General features: G+C 30.7%; 1 protein-coding gene across 1 annotated transcript in view; it reads left to right on the top strand.

Moving 5' to 3' along the window:
* The window catches only part of LOC130234359 (adhesion G protein-coupled receptor L2), a 254,267-nt gene that overhangs the window by 61,639 nt on the left and 178,424 nt on the right, over positions 1-14,204 (top strand). Inside the window, 1 exon segment of the mRNA XM_056464612.1 lies at positions 838-996. Coding sequence (XP_056320587.1) covers positions 838-996 — 159 coding nt within the window.

Consider the following 14,204-nt stretch of genomic DNA (forward strand, 5'->3'; position numbering starts at 1 on the left):
GTAGTTTATTTCGTAATATGTAATTTTGTAGTTTTTTTTGTAATATGTAATTTTGTAGTTTATTTCGTAATATGTAATTTTGTAGTTTATTTCGTAATGTTATTTTGTAGTTTATTTCGTAATATGTAATTTTGTAGTTTTTTTTGTAATATGTAATTTTGTAGTTTATTTCGTAATATGTAATTTTGTAGTTTATTTTGTAATATGTAATTTTGTAGTTTTTTTTGTAATATGTAATTTTGTAGTTTATTTCGTAATATGTAGTTTTGTAGTTTTTTTTGTAATATGTATTTTTTTCATGTCGTTTTCAGATGAAATTTGTATTTGTAAGTGAATCTGTTTTAGGAAAATATTATTTTAATGTCATATTTTATGTCTCCTGTGCAATATTTATTCTTTCTCAATTATTTCCCAAATGATGTTGAACAGATTCAGCAATTTCTCACAGTATTTCCTATAATATTTTTTCTTCTGGAGAGAGTCTTGTTTGTTTTATTTCAGCTAGAATAAAAGCAGTTTTTAATTGGTTTAAACTCATTTTAAGGTCAATATTATTAGCCCCCTTAAGCAATATTAGTTTTGGATTGTCTCCAGAACAAACCACTGTTATACAATGACTTGCCTAATTACCCTAACTTTACCCTAATTACCCTAGTTAAGCCTTTAAATGTCACTTTAAGCTGAATACTAGTGTCTTAAAGAATATCTAGTCTAATAATATTTACTGTCATCATGGTTAAGAGTAAAGAAATCAGCTATTAGAGATGAGTTCTAATAATTTCTAATTTCGTGTTGGCTAATTGAGTGTATTTTTCTGTGTTTCAGATGGAGTATGAGTGCTGAGCGGTGGAGAACGACCGATCGCTGACATTTACTTCTTCACAATCTTCACTCTTCTACTGCGTCTTCAGGAGCCAAAATGGCTGCTTCACTGTGGAAACGTTTCGCTAGTGCTCGGACTGTTGCTAACTGTGATATTTTTACAACCTTCAGAAGGTAAGAGCATCTGTATCCTGTGCAATGCATTACGGTTCTTCAGTGGGGCGACTTTTCTGAGTTTCTAAGTGTCTAGTCATTTACTCAGTTAGCATTTTGTAATTTAGTTGTCATTTAATTAGCATTAGGTAATGTAGTTATTAGCATTTAGTAATTTAGTTAGCATTTCATAATTTAATTAGGTATTTAGTTAGTTAGCATAGTTTAGCTTGTTAGCTTTTAGTTAACCTTTAGTAATTTTAGTTGGCATTTAGTAGCTAATTTAGTTAGCATTTCATAATCTAGTTAGTATACCCCGCTGAAAAAAAACTGCTTAAATCAGCCTAAGCTGGTTGGCTGGTTTTAGCTGGTAGACTAGCCTGGTCTTAGAGGGCTTTTGCCCATTTCCAGGTAGGTTTTCAGCCATTTCAGGCTGGAAAACGACCAGCTAAAACCAGCTTGACCAGCCTGGTTTAAGCTGGACGTAGCTGGTTTTGGCTGCGCTCCCAATCTGGCTAGGCTGGTTTAAGGTGTTTTTTTTCAGCCGGGTATTTTAGCGTTTAGTAGTTTAGTTAGTAGCTTGTTAACATTAGTAATTAAGTGAGTTAGCATTTAGTAAGACTTTTACTTAGTTAGCTTTTAGTTAGCATTAAGTAATTTAGTTAGTAAACATTTATGCTAACATTGAGTAATTTTAGTTGCCATTTAGTAATTTAATTAGCATTTAAACATTTAGTCAATTAGTTAATTATTATTTTATTAATTTAGTTAGTTAGCATTTGTTATTTTAGTTAGCATTTAGTACTTTAGCGTTTAGTAATTATTTTAGTTAGCATTAAGCAATTTAGTTAGTATATAGTTGCCATTTAGTACTTTGGTTAGTTAGCGTTTAGTCACATTTAATAATTTAGCTGATAAGCATTTAGTTATTTAGTTAGCGTTTAATAATTTAGCTGATAAGCATTTAGTAATTTAGTTAGTTAGCATTTGGTTAGCGTTTATCTATTTGGTTGATAAGCATTTAATTTAGTTTGCATTTAGCAATTTAGTTTGGATTTAGTTGGCATTTAGTACTTTAGTTAGTTAGCATTTAGTTAGCATTTAAAATTTGGTTTATATCCCTGCTAAAAAACACTGCTTAAACCAGCCTAAGCTGGACAACCAGCCTGGTTTTAGAGGGGTTTTGGCTGGAAAATGACCAGCTAAAACCAGCTTGACCAGCCTAGTTTAAACTGCACATAGCTGGTTTTGGCTGGGGCTCCCAGCCTGGCTATGGTCATCTCCCAGCCTGACCAGCTAAGACCAGCCTGGAAATGGCCAAAACCCCTCTAAAACCAGGCTGGTTTACCAGCTAAACCAGACAACCAGCCTAGGCTGGTTTAAGCTGTTTTTCCAGCAGGGAAGCATTTAATAATTTAGTTGATAGCCATTTAGTCATTTGGTAGTATTCAGTAATTTAGTTAGTTAGCATTTAGTAATTTAGCTGGTATTTAGTTTAAGCTGTCCGTGTATAATTCGCAAACTTTTGCTTCACTTAACTGATATTTTGGCGCAGCCCTAATGAGTATTATAGAGAAGCTGAGTGTGTTTGCTGCCGAGTGGGATCCTGTAGCTGTAATGAATGTGGGTTTTCCAGTATTTCTGCAGTACTGTAGTAGAGTATGAGTGATTGACGTCTGCTGTTCAAGTGCTTCAGCGTCTGCATATTTTTGTAAGTGCTCGCTGTTTGTGCTTTCTATTTTTATAGCTCATATTTGCAGCGGTGCAGCCGTAGACTGATCTGTGTGTGCATTAACTTGCCTTCCAATCAGACGCGTTTCTTCCTTGACTCTGCCCTCTTCAGTCCTCAACGCAATTTAGACATGATGATAAGAAAGAGTCTGCAGTGCTCTGTCAGTACACACAGATTTCACCATGACATGCATCATAAATGTCTGCTGTGAAACTGTTTCATGTCAGGCTGCATGGACTTCTTGTTGTTGTCTTGTTTAGCTTTCAGTAGCTCATGTCTGAATCAGTGTGTGTGTGTGTGACACCAATATCAGGGTATTATCACTGCACTGTCATGGGGAAAAGCATCCTCCGCAAATGTCCACATTCAGAGATATGATTTCTCCATCTTCAACCTCAGTCCAGTCAAGCATGAAACAAGAAAACCGTATCTCCAGTAGCAGAACGCCTCTGAAAACACCACCTCTGTGCTTTGCCATCTGGATTATATTAGTGAATTAATTTGCATTGATTCTCCAGAAATGTCTTGTTTGTCGAGAGTCTGTTAGGGAGCGCTTTGCTGACTGCTAACTACTGCTTCTCTTACCAATCGAAGGACTAAAAACGGAGGACTTTTCTTCCTCAAGAGGAGGTTTTGTCCTCACCTAAAATACGCCTCAATGACGAGCTGACACACAATCAGGTCTTCATATGAGTCTAAAGGACGGTTCACCCCAAAAATTATTGTTTACCTCAATTAAAATAATGACTAAAAGGGTCTGTTTCCCCCAAATTGTTATCATTCATTTCAGTTGAATAATGAACTTTAAGGGTCAGTTCACGCATAGTTTAAATCTTTACTTCAGTTGAAATAACAACTTAAAGTGACGGTTCACACAAAAATTGTAATCGTTTACTTATATTGAAATAGGCAACTACAAATCAACGGTGCAGCCAAAATTATTATTCTTACTTCAATTTAATAGCGAACTGTAAAGCAACGGTTCACACAAAAATTGTTATCGTTTACTTCAATTTAAATAGCGAACTTAAAGCAATGGTTCAGCCAAAAATTGTTATCGCTTATTTCAATTTAAATAGCGAACTTAAAGCAACGTTCAGCCAAAAATTGTTATCGCTTTATTTCAATTGAAATAGCGAACTTAAAGCAACGGTTCAGCCAAAAATGTTATCGCTTATTTCAATTGAAATAGCGAACTTAAAGCAACGGTTCACCCAAAAATTATTATCGTTTACTTCAGTTGAAATAATACATTTTTTTTACAGTAAATACTGGTAACCACAGTACATTTTACTGTAAAAATTTGAATATTCTTTTATGTGTTTGTATTGTATTTTTACGGTAAAATACTGGCTACCACAGTTCATTTTTTTTGTAAAATTCGAAATTTCATTTATGGTTTGTATTGTCTTTTTCCGGTAAAATACTGGCAACCACAGTAAATGTTACTGTAAAATTGATGGTTGGTATTGATGTTTTACAGTAAAATACTGCCAACCACAGTGAATTTACTGTAAAATGTATGGTTGCGTTGTATTTATATGGTAAAATACTGGCAACCACAGTACAATTTTACTGTAAAATGTACGGTTTGTATTGTATTTTTTAATGGCAAAATGCTGGTAACCACAGTAAATTTTACTGTACAATTCGAAATTTCATTTATGGTTTGTATTGCTTTTTATGGAAAAAATACTGCCGATTACAGTTAATTTTCCTGTAAGAAAATACAATACCAACCATAATTTTTACAGTAAAATGTACTGTGGTTGCCAGTATTTTAACATAAAAATACAACACAAACCATACATTTTACAGTAAAATTCACTGTGGTTGGCAGTATTTTACTGTAAAAAAACACATTACGAACCGTAATTTGCACATTGAAATTTACTGTGATTGCTAGTATTACAGTAAGTTTTACTGTAAAAAATGGTTTGTTTTGTAATTTTTTTTACAGTAAACTTTACTGTAAACTTTGATATTATTTTATGGTTTGTATTGTATTTTTTTTACAGTGAAATACTGGTAACCACGGTACATTTACTGTAAAGATTAACATTTCTTTCATGGATTGTATTGTATTGTAGTTTTTAGGTGTAAAACACTTGCACTACAGCTGCTGTATTTTATTACAGTCATTTTTCTAAGATCTTCTCTGTGTTCGACAGAAGAAAGAAACTCTTTAATGAGTAAAGGCTGAGTAAATGATGATTATTCAGCTGAACTATCCCTTTAAGTGATTCTTTATGATATAAAATGATGCATAAAGAGTGTGGACTGCATTATGATCTGTGTATATTGGGAGAGATTTCATCATAACCTGCATTATAGGAATTATGACTTTAAGAAGTGGATCTGCTTTGTTTTGTCTGTCATGCATCTCCTGGCATAGAGGCGCATATTTCTCGTGAGTCTGTAGTGTTTTGAATGACTTATGAAATCTGGGAGGGGAAAAAAATGTGTGTTTATGAATTTCCCACACCATTATTAACTCAAACTGAGTGCAGATAAATCAAGCAAACACTCGAGTAGCCAAATGATGCAACTTAGACTGCAGTGTTTTACTCTTATAGTTCGTTAAATATTTATATCTCATTTTTATATTGTTTAATAATTCATGTTGAAATATTTCTATGCATGTACTTTTTATATACAGTCAAGCACGGGGGGATTCACACCGCTGGCTAATTCTGACTTAAAGTTTGTTCCAAATGTAAATAAAAGCTGAGAAATATATGTTTCCCTCTTTTGCCATTCTTTTATTATCTTTTTGGGAAAAGCGTGTGTCGTTTCCAGTAAAAAAAAAAAAAAAACTTGTTGGTTGAATTAAAGTAGTTTTTAAGTCAGAATTTGCCAGGGATATGAATAATTTCTGGCTTGACTGTATATGGATCATGGGTGTATTTATATCTGCATAATAAATATAAACAGTCCACACAAATTATAATGCAAAATACTTGTGATTAGTCAGAATCATTAGTAAACTCACAATTATGAGAAGGTATTTACATTTTTACCCCATTCTTCTATTGAATGAAGCACTTAAAGGTATAGTACACGCAAAAAATGAACATTTACTCTTTATTTATTCTCTATTTTCCAACCTTTATGAGGTTCTCTTTCTTCTGTTAAACACTAAAGAAGATATTTTAAAGAGAGCTAAAAAACCTCGAAAGCATTGACTTGCATAAAAACAATACTATGGAGGTCAATGGTACCCATTTCTGACATTTTTCCAAAATATCTTTTCAAAATATTTTCCAGTGTAATTCGCTCGCCCACAGGACACACTAATGACCACCTGAGGTCCGGTGAAAGAAAACGATTGGTCTGATTTCATTTTGAATAATGTTGGAAACCAGTAACCATTGACTTCCATAGTATTTGTTTATCCTACTATGGAAGTCAATGGTTACAGGTTTTCAGCTTTCTTCAAAATATCTTCTAAAGGTGAATTGACATCCATATTCATCTATAGTGGCTAAATTGATGAATTGATGATAAATTTAAATTGATTAAGATATTTCAAAGAAAGCTGAAAACCTGTAACCATTGACTCCCATAGTAGGATAACAAATATTATGGAAGTCAATGGTTACAGGTTTTCAGCTTACTTCAAAATATCTTCAAAAGATGAATTGATGTTTACAATTGAGTAAATGAACAGGAAAAAGGTATTTTGAAAAAATGTTGGTAACCTGTAACCATTGACTTCATAGTAGTTTGTTTGTCCAGCTATGGAAGTCAATGTTTACAGGTTTTCAGCTTTCTTCAAAATGTCTTCTAAAGATGAATGACATCCCATATTCATCTATAGTGGCTAAATTGATGAATTGATGATAATTTAAATTGCTTTTTTCGAAGAAAGCTGAAAACCTGTAACCATTTGACTCCCATAGTAGGACAAACAAATATTATGGAAGTCAATGGTTACAGGTTTTCAGCTTACTACAAAATACTTCTAAAGATGAATTGCGTTTACATTGAGTAAGATGAACAGGAAAGGGTATTTTGAAAAAATGTTGGTAACCCGTTACCATTGACTTCCATAGTATTGTTTGTCCAGCTATGGAAGTCAATGTTACAGGTTTTCAGCTTTCTTCAAAATATCTTCTAAAGGTGAATTGACATCCATATTCATCTATAGTGGCTAATATGATGATAAATTTAAAATTGATGAAGATATTTCAAAGAAAAGCTGAAAACCCGTAACCATTGACTTCCATAGTAGGATAAACAAATACTATGGACGTCAATGGTTACAGGTTTTTAGCTTACCACAAATAACTTCTAAAGATGAATTGATGTTTACAATTGAGTAAATGAACAGGAAAAGGTATTTTGAAAATGTTGGGAACCTGTAACCATTGACTTCCATAGTATTTGTTTGGTTCTGCTATGGAAGTCAATGGTTACAGGTTTTCAGCTTTCTTTAAAATATCTTCTAAAGGTGAATTGACATCCATATTCATCTATAGTGGCTAAATTGATGATAAATTTAAATTGATGAAGATATTTCGAAGAAAGCTGAAAACCCGTAACCATTGACTTCCATAGTAGGATAAACAAATATTATGGAAGTCAATGGTTACAGGTTTTCAGCTTTCTTCAAAATATCTTCTAAAGGTGAATTGACATCCATATTCATCTATAGTGGCTAAATTGATGAATTGATGATAAATTTAAATTGATGAAGATATTTCGAAGAAAGCTGAAAACCTGTAACCATTGACTCCCATAGTAGGACAAACAAATATTATGGAAGTCAATGGTTACAGGTTTTCAGCTTACTACAAAATAACTTCTAAAGATGAATTGACGTTTACAATTGAGTAAATGAACAGGAAAGGGTATTTTGAAAAAATGTTGGTAACCCGTTACCATTGACTTCCATAGTATTTGTTTGTCCAGCTATGGAAGTCAATGGTTACAGGTTTTCAGCTTTCTTCAAAATATCTTCTAAAGGTGAATTGACATCCATATTCATCTATAGTGGATGAATTAATGATACATTTAAATTGATGAAGATATTTCAAAGAAAGCTGAAAACCTGTAACCATTGACTTCCATAGCTGGACAAACAAATACTATGGAAGTCAATGGTTACAGGTTTTCAGCTTACTTCAAAATATCTTCAAAGATGAATTGATGTTTACAATCGAGTAAATGAACAGGAAAAGGTATTTTGAAAAATGTTGGTAACCTGTAACCATTGACTTCCATAGTATTTGTTTGTCCTGCTATGGAAGTCAATGGTTACAGGTTTTCAGCTTTCTTCAAAATATCTTCTTAAGGTGAATTGTATTGAATAGTATTTAAGATGAATTTAAGATGAATAGTATTTATTTGTCCTACTATGAAAGTCAATGGTTACCGGTTTTCTGCTTTCTTCCTCATTGAAAACACTATGCTTCTGAAGGTGAATTGACGTCCATATTTAATATCAGGTTCCACATATTAACAGTTTAAAGTGAGTTTTTTAATTGATCTATTGAATAAAACAGGAACGTGAGCTCCCCTTCTTTGAAATAAATGGTTCGTTCCAGTTCGCAATGGTGGGAAAATGTGTGTTTAAGCCAGTTGTCAGTATAAAGGAGTGCCTGATAATGAACATATTGTGTGTTTGGGGTGGAAAGTAACAAGTTTTCTGCCAGCATCACACTTTTATAATGCGCTTTCTACAAAGTCAGACACATCATTTTGACTGATTATCAGGGATGGTTTTAAAAAGTTTGCTCATAATTTGCGCTGCTTATCGAACTGACTCAGTTTAACTACCGTAAGCCTGAACAATTAGTTTTAAAGCCGTCTCATTTCCTGGAACACGGCCAATAATTGTAAATTCCTACCTCTGTGTTATGACGAGCCTTATTATAGATTACCGCGGTAATCCTTTGAGGATTATGAGTATATGCTTCATTATAATTCACTTCTGCGCTGGAAAAACCCGCTTTACCTGCGACTAAAGGTCAGCCGGTCGCTTCATGTAGATTGGAGCAATTCGTTAATCAGGATTACTTATGATTAATCACAGCCAACAACACCATTAGCATTCGTTCAATACGCTTTAAACATTGGAGGGTCTGTAAATTGATTTTTTTCTCAGGATAAAATGAGTAATTAAATGAGCAATAGTCATTATGAACATGTTAACAGCTGTAAACACTGTAAATTATTAGACCGCTGTGTTATTTCTCAGAGCATGACCCATTTTTTATCAACTTCTGGTTTACATAAATGTGAGTTAATGACACATAAATGCATTTTAAAGCTTTGTTTTTGTTGAATAAATTCACTCCGGATAACTTTTTTAAAATGTGTTTTATTTATCCATTTAAACACTAAATGATGATGATAATACAAATAATAATAATATTAATATTAATAGTATGAATAATAATAATAATAACAGCATATGTAAAATCTGAAAGTATTTTTTAAAAGAGTGAATCTGATAAGAATTTTACGTAATAGTGTGATATTTATTGTCTACAAAAATACAATTGTTTTTAACCCTGCAAATTATATAATTATCTAATAAGAAGTATATTGTATATTAATATAATAATAATAATAATAATAATAATTATAATAATAACATATGTAAAATCTCTTTTATCAGTATTTGTATAAGAATGTAATTTTATGTAATATTTATTGTCTACAAAAAAAAAAAAAAATATATATATATATATATATATATATATATATATATATATATATATATATATATATATATATATATTTTATTATTTTTTTTTTTACATCCAATTATATACGTGTGATATATTATATAAGGTATAAAGATTTGCTTTTCTTTCTTTCTATTTGCCATTAAAATAATATAATACAATAATGCAGCTGAAAGGGCATCCGTTGCTTAAAACATATGCTGGATAAGTTGGCAGTTCATTCCCCTGTGGTGACCCTGGATTAATAAAGGGACTAAGCCGAAAAGAAAAAGAATGAATGACAAATATTACTATATTATGTATCAAATAATAATAATAATAATAATAATAATAAGATGCAGTATGTAAAATCTCTTTTATCAGTATTTTTATAAGCGTGTAATTTTATGTAATAATTATTGTCTACAAAAATATATACATTTTTTAACCCTGCTAGTTACATAAATCTATTTATATATGTATGATATATTATATAAAGGTATAGAGATTTACTTAATTTTCTTTCTTCTTGTTTTGAATAATCATGCATCACAGGTGCCATTAAAAAATATCCAGCAATAAAAAAATAAATAAATAAAATAATGCTAATAACATGTTAAACCTCTTTTATCAGTATCAAGAGTGTACATTTATGTAATATTCATTATCTACAAAATATATATATATATTTTTAAGTCTACTAATTACATAAATATATCTAATTATATGTGTATGTATATATATATATAGTATAAAGATATATTATATATTATATAAAGATTATAATAGTAATATAATAATAATAACATGTGAAATCTCTTTTGTCAGTATTTTTGGAGTGTAATTTTATGTAATAATAATGTTATGTTATTATGTTTTTATGTAAATTTTAGTGTAATTTAGTGCGATATTTATTGTCTACATAATTAGTCATGTATCACAGTTGCCATTAAAATATTATCCAGTGTTAAAATTAATAATATTAATAAAATAAATCTTTGTTATTTGCCTTTGCAATTCATTGCTATTCTTCACCTGAAATTGAAACATTTCTTTTAATTGAAATAATATTTCACAATATTAATGTGTTTACTGTATTATTTGTTCAGTGCAATATTATTTAATATCATTTTATTTTATTATATTATTCTAATTCTATTATTATTATTATTATTATTATTATTATTGTTATGATTTAATTGAATTTATTGCTTTTTATATGTTATTTTTTATTATATATTATTGATATATTTTTATTTAACTATCCAATTCTGTTGTCAGCTGTTGTAAAAATCAGGTTTATGTCTGGTTATCAAGTATTTCAGGTTAAAAACTGCAGTTGAAATTAAATATGAAGCTTAATTAAATTACACAGTTAAAATGAATCGTAACGGTTGTTTTTTCTTTTTTTTGAGTATATATTTAGTTATAAAATGTAACGTTTTATTTATTTATTTAATTTTATTATATATTTATTTTCATATACTTTGATTTAACTATCAAACACTGTTGTCAGCTATTACGAAAATCCCTTTTAAAGGATTTCTGGTTAAAAAACTGCAGCTGAAGTCTATTCGTAAAACACACGTAGTAAAGTAAAGTCACGAAGAGCTGCTGTAGGTTGTGGAGCACATGTTTATGTCATTTAGATTCTGAGTGTTTCTTCACATGAGAGAAGAAACTGTTTCCGTCTCTAATCTCTGCACTGCATTATGCATGAGGTCAGAAAACAGCAGAAACTCTAGTGTCATCAAATGAGTCTCAGAGCTGTTCATTCACCTCTGTCATCTGCTGTCCTTCACATCTGAAAACCCCATTCACTGTCGCTAAAACACAATCTGCAGATGTACAGATCATAAAAAACATGCTGGAGAGAAGCAAAACGGCTAAAACACAATCTGCAGAAGTGCAGCTCGCAAAAAAAACATGCTGGGGTGTATGGAGCCAGATCAGTCTCTGAAATAATACATTTATAAAATATAATGCATACATCCACAACACAATTCACATTTACACAATCCAATTCGGAAATTCAAAACACAATTTATAAATGCACAAAATCCAATTTGTAAGTTCAACACAATATTAATAAATATGCAAATAAAATTCATAAATTCAAAACCTGATTCAGAAATACACATTTAATTCATCAAATTAAACATGATTCAAAAATACACTAATCTAATTCGTCAATTCAAAACACGATTCGTAAATATGCAAATCCAATTTAAATTTTAAAACATGATTCATAAATATGCACATAACATTCAGAAATTCAAAACACGATTCATAAATATGCAAATCACATTCAAAAATTTAAAACACGATTCATAAAAATGCAAGCCCAGTTCTTCAATTTAAAACAAGATTTATAAATATACAAATCCAACTCGTAATTCAAACGTGATTCGAAAATACCTAAATCCAATTCGTAAATTCAAAACACTTTTCATAAATATGCAAATCCAATTCAAAAATTCATAACATGATTCATAAATATGCAAATCCAATTCAGAAATTCAAAACACGATTCATAAATATGCAAATCCAGTTAGTCAATTCAAACAATATTCTTAAATATGCAAATCCAGTTAGTCAATTCAAAACAATATTCTTAAATATGCAAATCCAGTTAGTCAATTCAAAACAATATTCTAAATATGCAAATCCAATTCGGAAATACAAAACATGATTCATAAATATGCAAATCACATTCGGAAATTCAAAACACTATTCATAAATTTGCAAATCCAATTCAGAAATTCAAAACACTATTCAAAAGTATGCAAATCACATTAAGAAATTAAAAACATGATTGATAAATATGCAAATCCAATTCAGAAATTCAAAACACTATACATAAATATGCAAACCCAATTCGGAAGTTTAAAAACATAATTCATGAATATGCAAATCCAATTTGTAAATTCAAAACGCAATTTCAAAAATACACATCCAATTCGTAAATTCAAAACAATATTCATAAACATGCAAATCAAATTCGAAATTCAAACACGATTCATAAATACACAAAAATTTAATTTGTAAATTCAAAATGCAATTCAAAAATACACATCCAATTTGGAAATTCAAAATAATATTTATAATATGCTAATTCAATTTGTAAATTCAAAACACAATTTCAAAATATGCAAATCAAATTCATAAATTTAAAATGCCATTCAAATATACACAAATTCACTCGTGAGTTTCAAAACATGATTCATGAATATGCAAATCCATTTCGTAAATTCAAAACAATATTCGTAAATATGCTAATTCAATTCGTAAATTCAAAACAGTATTCGTAAATATGCTAATTCAATCGTAAATTCAAAACAGTATTCGTAAATATGCTAATTCAATTCGTAAATTCAAAACAATATTCGTAAATATGCTAATTCAATTCGTAAATTCAAACAGTATTCGTAAATATGCTATTCAATTCGTAAATTCAAAACAATATTCGTAAATATGCTAATTCAATTTGTAAATTCAAAACAATATTTGTAAATATGCAAATTCAATTCAGAAGTTCAAAACATGATTTACAAATATGCTAATTAAATTCAAAAGTTCAAAACGCAATTCAAAAATACACTACATTCAATTTGTAAGGTCAAAACACTTCATAAACATGCAAATCTAATTCATAAATTCAAAACACGATTCAAAAATACACATTTAATTTGTAAATTATAAGATGCGATTAACAATACACAAGCTTCAGTTCGTTTGTTCAAAACTAAATTTATAAATATGCAAATGATATTTGTAAGTTCAACACAATATTAATAAATATGCAAATCCAGTTCGTCAATTCAAACATGATTAAATGGCCATCTATAGTTTTATTATGTAAATTAGTATGTAAATGAGCATTATTCCATGACATATGTGCAACGTTTGGTGCAAAATGAAAATTTAATTATGCAATTTTAATTGCCAATTTCCCACCATAGTTTTAATATGTAAATTAGTATTTAAATGAGCATTTTCAGTGACGTGTGCAAAGTTTAGTGCAAAAATAAAACTATTTTTAAAAAAAATTGCACACTAGTTCTACTGTTAGTCCTAAAACGTGTGTGTGTGTGTGTGTGTGTGTGTGTGTGTGTGTGGTGTGCGTCCTAGTGATGTTTTGATAAGTCCAGCAGTGTGTTTTCGGTCTGCTGTGATTGTTCTTTATCTCTCTGTGAGTTTGCTGCAGGTCTGTTGTGGATTAGTCACAGTCTGGAAGCCCGTTTTGTCTGTCAGGGTTTTCGTTTTGCCCTTCAGATCGCTACTACAGCACCATCTCTTTTTTCTTCTTCATTCTTGCACACATTGCACCCATTACTGCCATTTCCAGCGGTGGACCGTACGTCGGCTTTCTACTGTACTTTAAATCAAATCATTTGGGGAATTTCGTATTTTGGGAAAACTTCAGCTGCATTCCAGAAATATGAAACATTTTCTCAGAACTATTCATGAAATCACTTGAGTGCTGTAGTTCATTTATCGAGCTGAAGGAGGTGAGCAGTAAGAGGCCTCTGCTATTGGAGTTTTAGCAAAGCTTGAGAGTGTGTGTGTGGGGGGGAGAGAGAGGAAAAGAGAGAGAGAGTGTGTGTGTTTTTTTTTTTTTTGGGAAAAAAATTATATTTGTAATGTAAAAGTGGTTAGCACTTTCGCCTCACAGAAAAGAGTCGCTGGTTCGAGTCCTGACTGGGTCAGTTGCCATTTCTGTGTGGAGTTTGCATGTTCTCCCCATGTGGCGTGGGTTCCCTTTGGGTGCTCCGGTTTCCCCCGCAGTCCAAACCCATGCGCTATAGGGGAATTGCATAGAA

The sequence above is a fragment of the Danio aesculapii genome, chromosome 2 (genome assembly GCF_903798145.1).
Source record: "Danio aesculapii chromosome 2, fDanAes4.1, whole genome shotgun sequence".
Classification (NCBI taxonomy): Eukaryota; Metazoa; Chordata; class Actinopteri; order Cypriniformes; family Danionidae; genus Danio; species Danio aesculapii.